General features: G+C 47.3%; 1 protein-coding gene and 7 non-coding genes across 8 annotated transcripts in view; 2 read left to right on the top strand and 6 right to left on the bottom strand.

Annotated features, from left to right (window-relative positions):
* Positions 1-307: 307 nt before the first annotated feature.
* LOC107296016 overlaps positions 308-16,045 on the top strand; it is a gene marked incomplete at its 3' end in the record, with an annotated part of 149,851 nt that continues 134,113 nt past the window's right edge. The window contains 3 exon segments of the mRNA XM_029285959.1: positions 308-350; positions 2,341-3,095; positions 5,384-5,386. Coding sequence (XP_029141792.1) covers positions 308-350; positions 2,341-3,095; positions 5,384-5,386 — 801 coding nt within the window.
* TRNAS-GCU lies at positions 8,509-8,590 on the bottom strand. The gene has a single exon. It is a non-coding gene; the product is annotated as a tRNA-Ser (tRNA).
* TRNAN-GUU lies at positions 8,613-8,686 on the bottom strand. The gene has a single exon. It is a non-coding gene; the product is annotated as a tRNA-Asn (tRNA).
* Positions 9,347-9,420, bottom strand: TRNAN-GUU. Its single transcript has one exon. It is a non-coding gene; the product is annotated as a tRNA-Asn (tRNA).
* On the bottom strand, positions 10,677-10,749 carry TRNAV-AAC. The gene has a single exon. It is a non-coding gene; the product is annotated as a tRNA-Val (tRNA).
* Positions 12,303-12,376, bottom strand: TRNAN-GUU. Its single transcript has one exon. It is a non-coding gene; the product is annotated as a tRNA-Asn (tRNA).
* Positions 12,555-12,625, top strand: TRNAG-CCC. The gene has a single exon. It is a non-coding gene; the product is annotated as a tRNA-Gly (tRNA).
* Positions 13,319-13,390, bottom strand: TRNAE-UUC. Its single transcript has one exon. It is a non-coding gene; the product is annotated as a tRNA-Glu (tRNA).

Genomic DNA, 16,045 nt, shown 5'->3' on the forward strand with positions numbered 1-16,045 from the left:
AGTTTGAAGACTCCTGTTCCAAGTCTATTTCTCCGTTGCTCTCTGGTCTCCTGCTTCCATTCAGAGTAACTGAAGGGGAAATTGTTTTCATCTCCCCCCCCCCACATTGAGAGAAAGATGGGAAGACTGACCTGTGTAGCTTGCCTATTCCCGTCATAGCTGATGGATGGATTTTGTTCCACTGAATAATTTTTTGTGTGTGTCGTTTCAGAGTCCAGGTCCTTTGGAGATGGGGGCAATTAAGGAGACTTCCCAAGGAAGCCCATTTCCACCACTAGGTTCATGGGGATGGCAACTGTCCGACGACATGAAGCTGGAGATTGACAGAGACCTGAGTTCATTTGGTAAGGGTGAGCTGCATTTAATAATAATAATAATAATAATAATAATAATAATAATAATAATAATAATAATAATAATAATAAAGTTGGAAGGGACCTTGAAGGTCATCTAGTCCAACCCCCTGCTCAGGCAGGAAACCCTATACCATTTCGGACAAATGGCTGTCCAGTCTCTTCTTAAAAACTTCCAGTGTTGGAGCATTCACCGTTTCTGGAGGGAGGTTGCTTCTCTCCTTGATTAGTTTCCACCCGTTGCTCCTTGTCCTGCCTTCAGGCGCTTTGGAAAATAGCTTGACTCCCTCTTCTTTGTGGCAGCCCCTGAGATATTGGAACACTGCTATCATGTCCCCCCTCGTCCTTCTCTTCGTTAAACTAGACATATTTGATCAGCCCCTAGTGGTATGATCAGTGGTGAGATTCAAATATGTGAACAACCGGTTCTCTGTGTGGGATGCCGCTTCCAAAAGTCCATTCTGGGCCTGGGCAACAAAAAATTAGCTATCGGTTCTGCCGAAGTGGTGCGAACCGGCTGAATCCCACCACTGGGTATAATTCTGTAGATGTGAGGGAACCAGGTTTGAATCCTGCACAAGGTAGGAAGACAAATGTGCTCCAGAAATAGAATGAGAGTTTGCATTTGTGTCCTTTTTTTTTTTTTTTTACCTACAGCTTTCTGCTCATCTGGGGGGCAAATCTGAGTTAAGCTAGATGGACTCTTGTTCTGATGAAAAACAATCTGACAGTGATTAATTGTCCTCTCCAAAATGTTCCTTACACCCCAAAAAGAAGAGGGAGTCAAGCTATTCTCCAAGGCGCCTGAAGGCAGGACGAGAAGCAATGGGTGGAAACTGATCAAGGAGAGAAGCAACCTAGAACTAAGGAGAAACTTCCTGACAGTTAGAACAATTAACCAGTGGAACAACCTGCCTCCAGAAGCGGTGAATGCTCCAACACTGGAAGGTTGGGGGGTTGGACTAGATGACCTCCAAGGTCCCTTCCAACTTTATTATTATTATTATTATTGTTGTTGTTGTTGTTGTGAAGTGGAGAAGCTGTTGAAGTTTACTTTCTCCATGATTTATTAGGTCAGGAATGTGCAGATTTTCTTTCTTTTTTTTTTAAAACAGAGTGGTTGTGTCACATAAACCTCAACATGAAATTTGTAGTAGAGTATCCCAAATAGCCACAAGGTATTTGATACCTAAAAGCATACATGCCCTGTGAGTAAACATTCAAAGAGGCTTATGTTTAAACAAGATTAAGGAATGTTACATAAAATCCAGTAGCAAGGAATCGCGACTAATGCAGTGGTAAAAGCAAGTGTTTGTGAACTCTGTAGAACAGACATGTCAAACACAAGGCCCTGAAGTGGTTTCATGTGGCCCGCGAAGCCATCCTGGAATCAGTGAGGGAACGGCCCCCGCTCCCTTGGCCCTGGCCCAGGCCAGCCGGGAGCCGATGTACAATTTTGTGGTGGCCATCTTGGCACTTGCCCTGGTGGACCATACCTTGGCACTTGCCCCGGTCCCACCCCCTTCTGCCAGAGACCCACAGATCTGTCCTACTACTTCCCAGGCCCCCACAGGCACCCTTGACGCAAATGATGTAGAACTGGCCACGCCCACCCAGTAGGCCATACCCACTCCATCCACACCCACCCAGTAGGCTGCACCCACTCTGGCCACACCCACCCAGCCCCCTAAGGGCAACCGCAATGCTGATGCGGCCCTCAGTAAAATTGAGTTTGACACCCCTGCTGTAAAAGAATCCTTCATCCTGCAGATTTTTGACCTAGAACACGGGTAGGCAACCTCGGCTCTTTTATGACTCATGGACTTCAACTCCCAGAATTCCTGAGTCAGCTATGCTATGCTATGCTGACTCAGGAATTCTGGGAGTTGAAGTCCATGAGTCATAAAAGAGCTGAGGTTGCCTACCCCTGACCTAGAATGTCACCTGAGCTTTATCTGAAGACTTTTGATCCTCTTCCTTCCTCAAGGTGACAATCGCAGACTGATGAACCAAGACAACCATCTTCATCAGAGCGTTTCTGAGGAACTGGAAAATGAGATACTAAAAAGAGACATCGTACCCTCCCAGCGTTGCAAGGAGGAAGTGAGGCCTAAGAACCAGGAGGATCCAGAAACAGAATGGAATTCCCCAAAAAGAAGCTTGGACGACGTTGTTTCTGTTGGTAAAAGTGATTCTGATCCAGAAGAAGCTGGGACCGGCCATAAAATCCACCAGTGCCATTGTGGAAAATGTTTCCAGCGGAGCTCCAGTTTTCGGGTCCACGAAAGAATTCACACCGGAGAGAAGCCGTACATGTGTACAGAATGCGGCATCGCTTTTCGTAAATCTGCCCAATTAAAGGCCCACAGGAGAATCCATACCGGCGAGGTTCCCTTTCGGTGTTCCACCTGCCAGAAAACCTTTACCAGCAGCTCCAGCCTCATCACCCACAAGAGGATCCACACAGGAGAGAAGCCGTACCGATGCACGTATTGCGAGAAGAGCTTCCGGCAAAAGGGAACTCTCACCATCCATGAAAAAATCCACAGGGACGAGAAGCCTTTCAAATGCTTGACGTGCGGGAAGACTTTCCGTCAGAAGGGAACCCTTAGCATACATGAAAAAATCCACCTGGGGGAGAAACCCTACAGGTGTTTCAGCTGTGGGAAGAATTTCCGCACTGCTGCGGTCCTGAGAGTTCACGAAAGAATCCACACCGGAGTGAAACCGTATCAGTGCTCTGTGTGCCTGAAGAGCTTCACCGACGGGTCAAACCTCATCACCCACGAGCGAATTCACACCGGAGTGAAACCGTATCAGTGTGCCCGCTGCGGGAAAACCTTTTGTCAGAAGTCCGGCTTGATGACACATGAACGCATTCACACAGGAGACAATCCATACAGGAGCTCAAGCGGTGAGACTCACTTAGAGGGAAGATCAGATCTCAATACCCATCAGGGAGCAAAGCTGGGAGAGAGATCATAGGCATACAAGTAGTCCTCGACTTAAAACAATGCGTTTAGTGACCGTTCGTAGTTACAACGGCACTGAAAAAAGTGACTTATTGTGATGACCCAGGGCACAGCACAGAGGCAATGCAGTCAGCTGGCAATTCAAACAGTTCTTTTATTGCTCCAAATTTTCCCCAAATGCTCCCACTTTTGCTGGCAAGCCTCCAACAAAAGAACACACACACACACACACACCTCTTCAGCCGACTCTGGCTGAAAGTAGGTTCAAATACAGTCCAATTAGCATAAGAAAGTACTCAAGGCCATAGAGATAACAAGGAAGAAAACATAAACCTAACGAGTCTGTTTGAATCCTAGCTTGTCTGAGCCGTTTTCAAAAGAGAGAATCCGAAATACAGTCCGAGGTCTTTAAACATTCAAGTGACGTGGTCAGTCAATCCAATAGTTCAAGTTTCCAGGTTTCCAAACAGAAGTCACAGAACAAGAGATCAGCAACAATACACAACACTCCAAGAATCAGAGTTTGTTCCCGACAAATGTCCCTCCCCACAGCATCTCCTTAAATCTCAATCTCCAGGTGTTCCTTGTGGAGAAGGGCGGGACGCTCTTCTCCCGAGTAATTGAGCCTGCCTGCGTTGTTCCCTCCTTCTCTCCACTCTCCGTGATCTAGGATCAGGTGGGGGTGGCCCTTGCTCATTGCCTGAACTCTGCCTCTCCTGTTCCAATCCTGAAGAGCCCTGGCCTGCCTCGGCCTGCTCTTCCCCACATTCCTCTGAAGCCACAGACACCTCTCCCTTGGCCTCCATAGGGTCTAGTTCCAGTTCATTTTCCTCCGCAGATTCAGGCTCAGACGGAGGCATGACACTTATGTCCATTTTTCACACCATTGCAACATCCCCATGGCCACATGATCAAGACTCGACCGCCTGGCAACTGTACCTATTTATGACGGCCGCAGTGTCCCAGGGTCATGTGATCACCCTTTTTGCCACCTTCTGACAAGCAACGTCAATGGGGAAGCCAAATTCACTTTTAACAACCACGCTAATGTAACAACTGCGGCGATTCACTTAACAGTTGTGGCAAGAAAGTTGTGTAAAATGGGACGAAACAGTTGTCTTGCTCAGCAACAGAAATTTTACCCTCAGTTGGGGTTGTAAGTCAAGGACACCTGTGCTATGATCAGGACAATCCATAATTGAAGGTGAGGGAAAAAAGGTTAGTTAGAATAGTTTTGCCTCTGTGACTTTTAAGAGTCGATACATATGTCAGCACTGGAATTGGGGATACTTACACCCAATTGCTTATTCTCTTACTGGAGCTTGCATTTCTCACACCAAGTATAGATCAATGGTTAACTTTCAGTTTAAAAAATAAGAACAGATAGTTCTCAACTTACAACCATTCATTTGGCCCAGAGGTAGGCCACCTTGGCTCTTTTATGACTCGTGGACTTCAACTCCCAGAATTCCTGAGCCAGCCATGCTGAGGGGAAAGGGAGAGGTGACACAGCAATGGTCATCAATATGAACCAGTTGCCAAGCGTCTGAATTTTGATCACATTATCCTGGGGAATGTTGCAAAGGTCGTAACTATGAAAAGCAGTCATAAGTCACATTTTTCAGTATCGTTGCAACTTTGAATGGTCACTAAATGAACTGTTAAGTTGAGAACTATGTATATTTATTTTTCAGCAGCCGGCCAGAGTGGATTCTTTATGTTTAAGGTTAGATATATTTGACATTTGGGAGTTGTTTTTTTCCCCTTTCTTTTGTACACAAATAATTTCTCTCTTTTTTTTTCTTTGTTAATGTTGGATGTTTGTTTTTCTGCTTCCTATTTTATTCTTGTGGGTAAACGAAAATAAATACAGAAAAGAACGTTACACCAGCACTGATAAAAGACCAGCCTTTGCACTGACAATTGTCACAGCGTACCCCTAGCCTATACCATTTCAGACAAATGGCTGTCCAATCTCTTCTTAAAAACTTCCAGTGTTGGAGCATTCACCGCTTCTGGAGGCAGGTTGTTCCACTAGTTAACTGTTCTAACTGTCAGGAAGTTTCTCCTTAGTTCCAGGTTGCTTCTCTCCTTGATTAGTTTCCATCCGTTGCTTCTTGTCCTGCCTTCAGGAGCTTTGGAGAATAGCTTGACTCCCTCTTCTTTGTGGCAGCCCCTGAGATATTAGAACACTGCTATCATGTCCCCCCTCGTCCTTCTCTTCGTTAAACTAGACATACCCAATTCCAGCAACCGTTCCTTATATGTTTTAGCCTCCAGTCCCCTAATCATCTTTGTTGCTCTTCTCTGTACTCTTTCTAGAATCTCAACATCTTTTTACATCGTGGTGACCAAAACTGGATGCAGTATTCCACGTGTGGCCTTACCAAGGCCTTGTAAAGTGGTATTAAAATGAGGCATGAGTCAACCAGCTTGCTTAGCAAGAGAAATTCTGATCCCAACTGTTATAACTTGTGGACTACTTGTATACCCTGTTTCAAACCCTCCCCCTCCCCAAAAAACCTCAAGGGATGAAATGTCAATGGCAACCGGTTTCTTGCCGTTCAAAATGATCAGTCAGAACAAGGCCAAAATCTGTCATACTCTTAGACTCAAGGAACCAGAAGGATACTGAACTGATCAGAGTTGTTTCTTTGTTGTTGCTTTGTGGTTGTTACAACAGTCTTGCCAGACTGGCTGCATTCTGTTGGGAAGGAAGATAAACCTTCAGAGATTTTTGGGAGGGTATGGCCTTTGCTGCTTCCTTCCCTGGATAAATTCCAAGCCCACTTGTGTCTTTAATCCACCCCTCACTCTGGCTGGATAACTCCACCACTCAAATAACTGCTGGATTGGCTTGATTTAGTCAAAACAAACCATGCAGAGGAAATAAAAATCACTGGAAATCCTAGTTTCGTATTTGTGTGTAGGTCATGTGGGCGCATCATTGCCCCATCCAGAGTGGTTCCCATCCACCCACCCCAAGATGTTAAGGACAAATCTTGGCCACCTAGAAGTTGGCCATCAGAACATTCCCGGGGTGGGTCCCAAAAGTCAAGTCAACCGAAGCTGCACCATCTGGAGAGTATGAAAGCTGCCCTCCTAACAATGTGGTAGTAAGGACTATGGTTTGGGGTTCATCTACCACTGTTGCACAATCTTCTCCATTTGCCATTTGGGGATGACAGAGAATGTGGTGGCTGGATGGAGTCACTGAAGCAATAGGCGTGAGCTTAAATGGGACTCCAGAAGATGGTAGAGGACAGGAAGGCCTGAAGGAACGTTGTCCATGGGGTCGCGATGGGTCGGACATGACTTCGCAACTAACAACAACAATACTGTCCTGTGCTGTAGTTTCACTGAAGCAGCAAATGAGAGAACCATCAGAATAGATTAGAATAGCAGATTTGGAAGGGACCTTGGAGGTCTTCTAGTCCAATCCCTTGCTTAGGCAGGAAACCCTATACCAGGGGTAGGCAACCTTGGCTCTTTTATGACTCCTGGACTTCAACTCCCAGAATTCTGGGAGTTGAAGTCCAGGAGTCATAAAAGAGCCAAGGTTGTCTACCCCTGCCCTATACCATTTCGGACAATCTCTTCTTAATATTTCCAGTGCTGGAGCACTCACAACTTCTGGAGGCAGGTTGTTCCACTGATTAATTGTTCTAACTGTCAGGAAATTTCTCCTTAGTTCTAGGTTGCATCATTCATGACCTTCAAAACCATCAAACCAGAGGATCCATCTGTCACCTGTCAAGACCATCATCCTGCCCTGAGCTGTTAAGCTGCCTCAAAGAACAGAGCTGGGAATGAGGGGGCTCTTGGCAGGGGACTTCCTCATGCTCCACCACCCATGAGCTGGGAGGCAGAGTTTTATCTGTTTATTGTTACTACTTCATTTCTGTACAGGTAGTCCTCAACTTATAACCCTTTATTTAGTAATCATTCGAAGTTACAACAGCGCTGAAAAAAAAATAACCTACGAACATTTTTTCACCCTTACCACCGTTGCAGCATTCCCAGGGTCAGGTGATCAGAATTAAGATAACTGGCTTATATTTACCACGTTTGCAGTGTCCTGGGGTGATGTGATCACCTTTTTGTGGCCATCCGACAAGCAAATAGGGAAGCCAGATTCATTTAATAACCAAATAACTTAACAATGGCAATGATTCACTTAACAACTGAGGCAAGAAGCATTGCAAAATGGGACAAAACTCACTTGTCTTGCTTAACCACAGAAACCTTGGGCTCAGTTGTGGTCGTAAGTTGAGGACTACCTGTAGAGGTCTTTTTTATATATACAATCACTCTTTGCAAAAAATCCAGAGGTGGTTTAGAAATCTGTTACGAAAGGGAGTTAAAAACAAATATTCAAGCAAGATCATCAATGATTAATAAGAATAACTGGGGGGGCCTTCCTGGTCAATGTACGTAGCATATTGCCAGGCATATAAATGTGATTTGGTTCCTTAATTCAATCTGGTAGTTATCCTTCCCTGGTGCTGGAAACCAAAAGGATAGTTGTCTGTGAAAAATACTAGGGCAGTGATGGCGAACCTTTTAGAGACTGAGTGCCCAAACTGCAACCCAAAACCCACTTATGCATCGTCAAGTGCTGGGTGGGCGTGGTCCATTGGCTGGGTGTGGCCAATTGGGTGGGCGTGGCTGCGGTGGTAAGGCCAGACTGGGTGGGACTAAAAAGTTCAATCAATCAATTCCAACTTTGCAAGATCTTTTTTTTTCCCCGCGAGAAGTTGAAATTGACTGATTGATTGAACCTTTTTTTTTTTTGCACATGGCAGCGGAGGCCTAAAGCGAAAAGGTTTTATAAAACCCAGCTGAAGGCCTAGGACTGGGGCGACGGCGCGCATGCCCACAGAGAGGGCTCTGAGTGCTGCCTCTGGCACCCATGCCATAGGTTCGCCACCACTGTACTAGGGGGAAAAACCCCAGAATATTCACAACAGAGATTAGTTTGGATGGTGATGTACATGTCTTGTCAAAGAAAGAAATTCTGAAAATAGCCTAAGATAGATCTGAAAGGACCAACAAAAATGAAATGATGAAAGAGCACAAACAAGGTCAAAATAACAACGCTGCTCTACTTTTCACCCTTCCAGTGTACAGAGCAGGACTATCCCTTTCACCCCAAATCCTGCAACCAGAAGAAAAAGGTGCGGACACAAGGGTGGGATTCGAACCCACGAATACAGAGCACAATGGATTAGCAGTCCATCACCTTCACCACTCGGCCACCTCGTCAAGGGGGTGGGGCACCCACGGCCGTCCCTGGGTGGGCTCGAACCACCAACCTTCTGGTTAACAGCCAGACGCGCTAACCGCTTGCGCCACAGAGACAGGCGGAGGCTTCGCCTCAACTCCCTTGGATGTAGCAGCTGATGCAGAACAGACTGGCTCCCCCCCCGTCCCCTATGGGGGGGCTGCAGGGGGAGCATCACACTGTAAACGGCATAAGTGGGTTTTGGGTTGCAGTTTGGGCACTCGGTCTCTAAAAGGTTCACCATCACTGCTCTATGTTTAATGCTTCTGCTTCTCAACCGAGCTGCCTATTTTACTTGGTAGGCAAACGATTTCAGCAACTGCCCAGACACTGAGAAGGCATTAATGGTAAGTGTGTAAGTTGTGAGTAAGATGTGATTTTCAGCTCCTCCTCCTCCTCCTCCTCCTCCTCCTCCTCCCTTTTGCCTTCCTAGGAGTAACACGCCAGTGGCCTAATAATCTTTGCAACAGGAACCTGATTCAGTACCCTGGAGAGCTCCCACCGAGGACAGCTCCAGGCTGCCTTGTGCCACTCCAGCCCTTCTCTGTTGTAAGGAAGCAGCTGTGGACACGCTGGGCGATTCCTCTCCCTTTCGCCTTACTCACTGATTGTGAACAAGTCTGCCTTGTTCTTCTGTCTGCCCTCTGGAAGGTAAAAAATATGCAGAAGATGGCTGAATATTTAGTGAGAAAAAGTATTGAGAATGGAATTGAATTGAATCACGCCATTAAACAGGCCGTCCCTGGGTGGGCTCGAACCACCATCCTTCTGGTTAACAGCCAGACGCGCTAACCCCTTGCGCCACAGAGACCTGGCACAGGCCTCCCCCTCGGCTCCCCCCACCTCAGCATCCGTGGCTGGGGCTGGCTAGACAGCCATAAGATCCCTTGGTCACAAGGCACGGTGTGCTTCTCTCTCCCGCCATCAGATGGGAAAGGAGAAAGCCCGGATATAACTATTGCTTCTCTTGAGACAGGATCTCAACAGCTCTGCCAGTGGTGTAGGGGCATCATGCAGGGTTCCCAATCTTGCGACCCGGGTTCGAGTCCCAGCTGGCGCAGGTCTCCTTCCACCTTTTGCCCTTCTTGGATATACAGGCAGCATCACCAGACGAAGTTTTGATCCCGGATTCTGTTTTCAATGGGAGGAAAAGAGAAACGTTTTGTGAAAGAAAGGCTGTGTGGTGGAACCTTTGGCTGAATGGATGATGGATCCTCACCAATCAGGAATCCTCAGGTGGAAGTTTCATGTCTCCTGTGGAGAAGGGAGCCCATGAGCCACTGAGCCAAGGAGGACGGCCCATCAGGCTTGTCAAATAGCAAAATTCTTAGCTCTGTTCCAGAAGGCGGTGCATTTAATCTCTCCTGTCCTGGAAGATCACCCAATTTAGATGGTGACCAGGACAGATTAGAAATGGAAAACTGCCACTTTTCCATAGTGCTCCAGAATGTGTGAACCCATAAAACTCTTACAGCTTCTGTTCTGTCTAGCAGCTGATAGCTTGGGACAAGGGTGGCGAACCTATGACACGGGTGCCAGAGGTGGCACTCAGAGCCCTCTCTGTGGGCACGTGCTAGGCCTTCAGATGGGTTTTATAAAACCTTTTCGCTTTAGGCCTCCGCTGCCGTGTGCAAAAAAAAAAAAAGGTTCAATCAATCAGTCAATTTCAACTTCTCACGGGGAAAAAAAAGATCTTGCAAAGTTGGAATTGATTGATTGAACTTTTTAATCCCACCCAGTCTGCCGTTACCACCGCAGCCACGCCCACCCAATAGGCCACACCCAGCCAATGGGCCACACCCACCCGGCACCTGATGATGCATAAGTGGGTTTTGCGTTGCAGTTTGGGCACTCGGTCTCTAAAAGGTTCGCCATCACTGGCTTGGGATGACTTTTGCCTTCTTTGGTCAATAGTTATACACATCCTCTGCTTACTTGTTCCCTCTTGCATAAGGGAGAAAAGAAAAGGGGATGTTTCTTGATTTTTTTTTCTGGGAGGGGAGGAAACTATTTCTTGTACATGCTTGGAACTTGAAATGGCTGCAATGCTGAGGAAAAAAAAAGGCGTGTTTCTGCCTGGTTTCGAACCAGGGACCTTTTGCGTGTTAGGCAAATGTGATAACCACTACACCACAGAAACCAGATGTATGGGTGGCTGTCAACTAGCATATACATATCTTTTGCTGGCCATTCCAGACTGGTGTTTGCAGTATGAAGAGGGCTTCAAGAGCTGATTTTTTTTTTAGAGATTTGTGCCCTCCAGAGGTCAATGATATAGTGAAAGATGTGGGAACAAAATGTAAAGTGTTCTCAGGCTGCTGATTCAATCCTGCAATTCACGAAAGGTTTTTTTTTGTTTTTTGGGGTTTTTTTTGCAAAAGATCCCCCCCATACAAGCCATTTTATCTGTGCCACAAGCAAAGATAAACTGATAAGATCACCTTTATTGTCATTTTTTTACTGTGGGCACAACGGCACCCGTCAAAAGTGAAATTTAGTTGCCCGCTCTCAAAGTGAAACACATACATGACACACACCTAAAACATACTATATACAACCTATGTATAGACCCACACCCTTACATATACGTAGCAAATAAATATTAAATACTGTCCATCTTGAATATATAACGGAAGGAGGAAACTTGAGAGTTCAGAAGGTTAATGCTGTACGGAATGAAACTATGGCTGAATCTGGATGTTTTGCTGCGGATACCACGAAGCCTCCTCCCAGAAGGTAACAAGGAAAACAGGTTGTGGAGAGGATGTGTAGTGTCCCAGATAATCTTACGGATCCTGCTCAAGCAACGCTTCTGCGCTATGTCCTGGATGGGAGGGAGGGAACTGCCAATGGTCTTTTCGGCCATTCTCACCACTCTCTGCACCGCCTTCCTATCTGAAGCAAACCAGACTGTGATGCTGTATGACAGGATGCTCTCGATCGTCCCCCTGTAGCAAGTGGTCAGGACAGGGGAAGGAAGATGTGCTTTTCTCATGCGATGCAGAAAATGCAGGTGCTGCTGTGCCCGCTTCACCAGTTTCTCACTGTTGAGTGACCAAGCCAATGGAAGGGACCTAGATGAAGAGGTCATGCGATCGGTTCAGTGCTTCTACACTGAATGGTGCAGCCATTGATCTTTCAGGGATGATCCGCCCATCTGGGCGGATGTGGCCATCAGCAAATGTTTGGGAGGTTAATGACAGAGACAAGCAGCTGATTTCAGAAAGTCTGTCTAGGGTTTTTTTTTTTTCTGCGTTCCGTCTTGGTGAAATTGCCAAATCCTCACCTCTCGCAAACAGCTTCTGCGAATATCCTGGAGCTGCCTCTCTCTTCTGCAGGAACCTTTTGTCCTAAAAGGAACAAGATTCCCGCAGTTGCACAACACTGTGAAAGCATCACTCAGCTTTCTTAACTTGCAACCTGTGTACAAACCGAGGCTGGCATTGATTGGACCTTGCATTCTCAGCAGGAACCAAAACGTAGAAATAACTGTCCAATTTCCCCTCCCTCGGGCCTGGGACCTTGTTCTGTTTTTTCATTCTGGGAGGTAAAGCTAACGAAGCAGATGGCTAAACATTTAAATCTGGCAGAAAAAAAATATATTGAGAGATTGGGAACGGCAGTCCCAAGGTGAAGAACCCAATGGATAAACAATCCATCACCTTCATCTATCGTTCAGCTCATCAAGCAGGCCGTCCCTGGGTGGGCTCGAACCACCATCCTTCTGGTTAACAGCCAGACGCGCTAACCCCTTGCGCCACAGAGACCTGGCACAGGCCTCCCCCTCGGCTCCCCCCACCTGAGCATCCGTAGCTGGGGCTGGCTAGACAGCCATAAGATCCCTTAGTCCCAAGGCACGGTGTGCTTCTCTGTCCCGCCATCAGACAGGAAAGGAGAAAGCCCAGATGTAACTATTGCTTCTCTTGAGACAGGATCTCAACAGCTGTGCCAGTGGTGTAGGGGCATCATGCAGGGTTCCCAATCTTGCGACCCGGGTTCGAGTCCCGGCTGGCGCACGTCTCCTTCCACCTTTTGCCCTTCTAGGATATACAGGCAGCATCACCAGACAAAATTTTGGTCCCGGATTCTGTTTTCAATGGGAAAAAAGGAGAAATGATGCTGGCACTGACATCACCTTGCATTGTCAGAAGGAAGCAAAATGTAGAAATAATTTCCTGGTTTTTCCCATTCTTGCCAACAGAGATGGGATTTGAATCCAGGTATGAAGAGCATAGGGCATTAGCTGTCCATCAACTTCCCCACTCAGGACATCTTCTCGAGGTAAGGGTACCTGCAGGTGTTCCTGGCTAGACTCAAACCATCCTCATCCTTCTGCCTAATGGTCAGACTCCTTGACCCCTCGTGTTCCAGAGATGTGGGAATATGGCTTCACCTGAGCCTAACTGAAGCGCTGACGCCCATCTGTTTCCCCCTATTGGATCATAAGACAGCTTTGCCCCCTTCAAGTTGGGGTAGATGACAACGGTTGTCATCTACCCTAACTGAAGGTCCTAGGCAGGCTGGTTGCATGGAGTTTATGTCAAGCTTGCTAGAACCAGAGGGTGGGATGGGGTAGGATGAGGGAAAGCCCCACCAAGAAAAGGAAAGGCTGGGCATTTTTTTTGGACAGCTCAGCCTATTTTTGCCATGGAAATGACCCTTCCTGAAAATGCCACCTGCAGGATGATGGATGTTTGCAAACAAAAACTTTCCCTGGCTGGGAATCGAACCCAGGCCGCAGCGGTGAAAGCGCTGAATCCTGACCACTAGACCACCAGGGAAGGACAAAGGGAGGCCTTCATCCCTCCAGCTCCTCCTTGGAAGGGGCATCAACTCAAGTCTTAGTTCCCGCCAAGTGGGGAGGGTTGTAAGAGACCCAGAGAATCTCTCCCGTTGAGACATTCTCCCTGCTTGGAAAACCCCAACTGGTGCTGGCCTGCACAGAGACAGCACAGCCCCACCACCCGGGCTTTCAGGCAGAAGAAGGGCCAGGTGAGGTGGAGAGGCTTCCTCAAAACTTTCTCAGAGCACCCAACATTACCAAGGTTGCCAGGCTTACCACCTTCCAGTTGACTTGTTGCAGATGGCAGCTTTCTCTTGGCATCTGTCTGAATGTCTAGTCCAGAGGTCCCCAACCTTTTGAGCACCAGAGACCGGTTACGTGGAGAGAGGTTTTTTCAACGACCGGAAGGGGTGTAGTTTCACGTACTGCCTGCATCCCACAGATGGGGCTTTGCTTGTTTGCGCGGACCGGTTTCTGGCGTGCCACAGCTCAGTGCCGGTCCACGGGGGAGGGGGTGGACCAGGGGTTGGGGACCCCTAGTCTAGAGGACGAGAGTCTTACATACTCTTTCTCCAACATCCCAAAGGCGAAAGGCCATCGGTTCAATGCTGATACTCAGAGCCTCCATCAATGGAGAGGCCTAACAAGCAGGGAATGAGAGTCCCCTCCCCTCCCCAGCATTGCCCAAAATGTGATAGCTTGGAAGCTCTCAGAATGGGGGGGGGGATTCTGGGACCTCCTTTTCCATACTGGATTAGTAGTTGGCTCCAAGAGATAATCCAGTGCGGATGAAGGGTTTGGCTTCTGGATGCTCCTTTCCTGGCAGCCATGATTGAAACAGCTTTTGTTGGGAATTCGCAGCCGACCTCCAGCGAAGTCAAGAAGAGAAGGAATAAAAGAAACCCACAATTATACATCTTGTTGGATTATTTATTTATTTATCTAGCTATACGCCTACCTTACTACATGGTAACTCTGGCTGGCTTGCAATCATAAGTCAACAGGGCCCGCAGCAGACCTCCTCTGCCAGCACAGGCGGGATGGGCCAATCTCAGTGGGATGAGGTGGTCCCTCAAATAACCTGGCCAGGCCACAAAGGGCTTTAAAGTTACTTATCAACACTTTGAATTCCTCCAGGAAGCAGACTGGCAGTCAATGCAGCAGACAGAATAGCTCATGGGCCTTGAGAACTGCCTATGCTGCTGCACTCTGCCCCAGCTGTAACTTCCAAATGGTCTTCAAGGGTAGCCCCATATAGAGTGCATCACCATAGTCCAGGGGTAGGCAACCTTGGCTCTTTTATGACTCGTGGACTTCAACTCCCAGAATTCCTAAGCCAGCCATGCTAAGGGGAAAGGGAGAGGTTTCCAAGCTGAGCCATGCTGGCTCAGGAATTCTGGGAGTTGAAGTCCACGAGTCATAAAAGAGCCAAGGTTGCCTATCCCTGCAATAGTCCAACCATGATATGACTACTAGGGCCTGAATTATTCAGCCCAGGAACTCCTGATCCAGGAAAGGCCACAACTGGTGCATAACCTGAAGTTGTGCAAAAGCTTTTCTAGCCGCAACTGCCGCCTGCTCTTCAAACAGGAAACACGAGTCCAGGAGAGCCCCAAGTTGCAGGCCAGATCCATTTGGGGGTAATGCCATCCCATCCAGAATCAAAGATGACAAAGTCCCGGAACTTGGGGCCCAATGCACCCCAAGCCATTCGGTCTTGCCAGGGTTCAGTTGACGTTATATTGTCCTCCATCCAGGCCCCCACAGGCTCCACAAATCACGAGGGCAGCAACATCACGAGGGGCACCCAGAATGGAAATAGAGTTGGGTATTGTCAGCATACTCAACCCATGGTGATGGATGATCTCATCCAGCGGTTTCATATAGATGCTGAAAAGGAAGGAAGAGAGTACCAAGCCCTGAGGCAATCCTTGTTTGGCATTGTTGAGATAAAACATATTTCTACTTTGGTTGATCGTTTGCAAGTAAGAAGGGAGGAACGGTGCTGTGGCACTCCAGAGACTCAGGCAGAACTGTGGTCCATGTGTTGGGCCACTTCCAGGGACAGATACCCTGGTAAGGCAGGCAGAAAAAAGTATTGAGGAGGATGGGAACTGCAGTCCCAAGATAAAGAACCCTGATGGATTAACAATCCATCCCCTTCATCTATTGTTCAAACTCATCAAGCAGGTCGTCCCTGGGTGGGCTTGAACCGCTATCCTTCTGGTTAACAGCCAAACACACAAAGTCCTTGTGCCACAGAGACCTGGCACAGGGTTTGGCATCAGTCTTCCTTTGCTTCAGGATTCAAGATGCCTTAATTGTAAGATATAGTTTGTTCCTCTCTCCCATTACCGGATGTATAAAAAAAATAAATCTGAAGATGACCAGGCCGAGGAAGGTTTAGGTTTTAGGTTTTATTAAATTTATACCCCGCCCTTCTCCTGGCGGACTAGGGCGGCTTACAGCAAGTTAAAAAACAGACAAACCATACAAAATACTAAGTTTAAAATACAATTAAAATGAAATATTGATTTTTTGCCGTTTCTTTTTAAAATTATGTTAAAAACCAAATTAAAATCAAATTAAAATATCCCTTAGGCCAGTCCCGCTAGCTGGAATAGCCATGTCTTGAGGGCGCGGCGGAAGGAGG

Source organism: Protobothrops mucrosquamatus, unplaced genomic scaffold (genome assembly GCF_001527695.2).
Source record: "Protobothrops mucrosquamatus isolate PMUCROS unplaced genomic scaffold, P.Mucros_1.0 scaffold2602, whole genome shotgun sequence".
NCBI classification, from domain to species: domain Eukaryota; kingdom Metazoa; phylum Chordata; class Lepidosauria; order Squamata; family Viperidae; genus Protobothrops; species Protobothrops mucrosquamatus.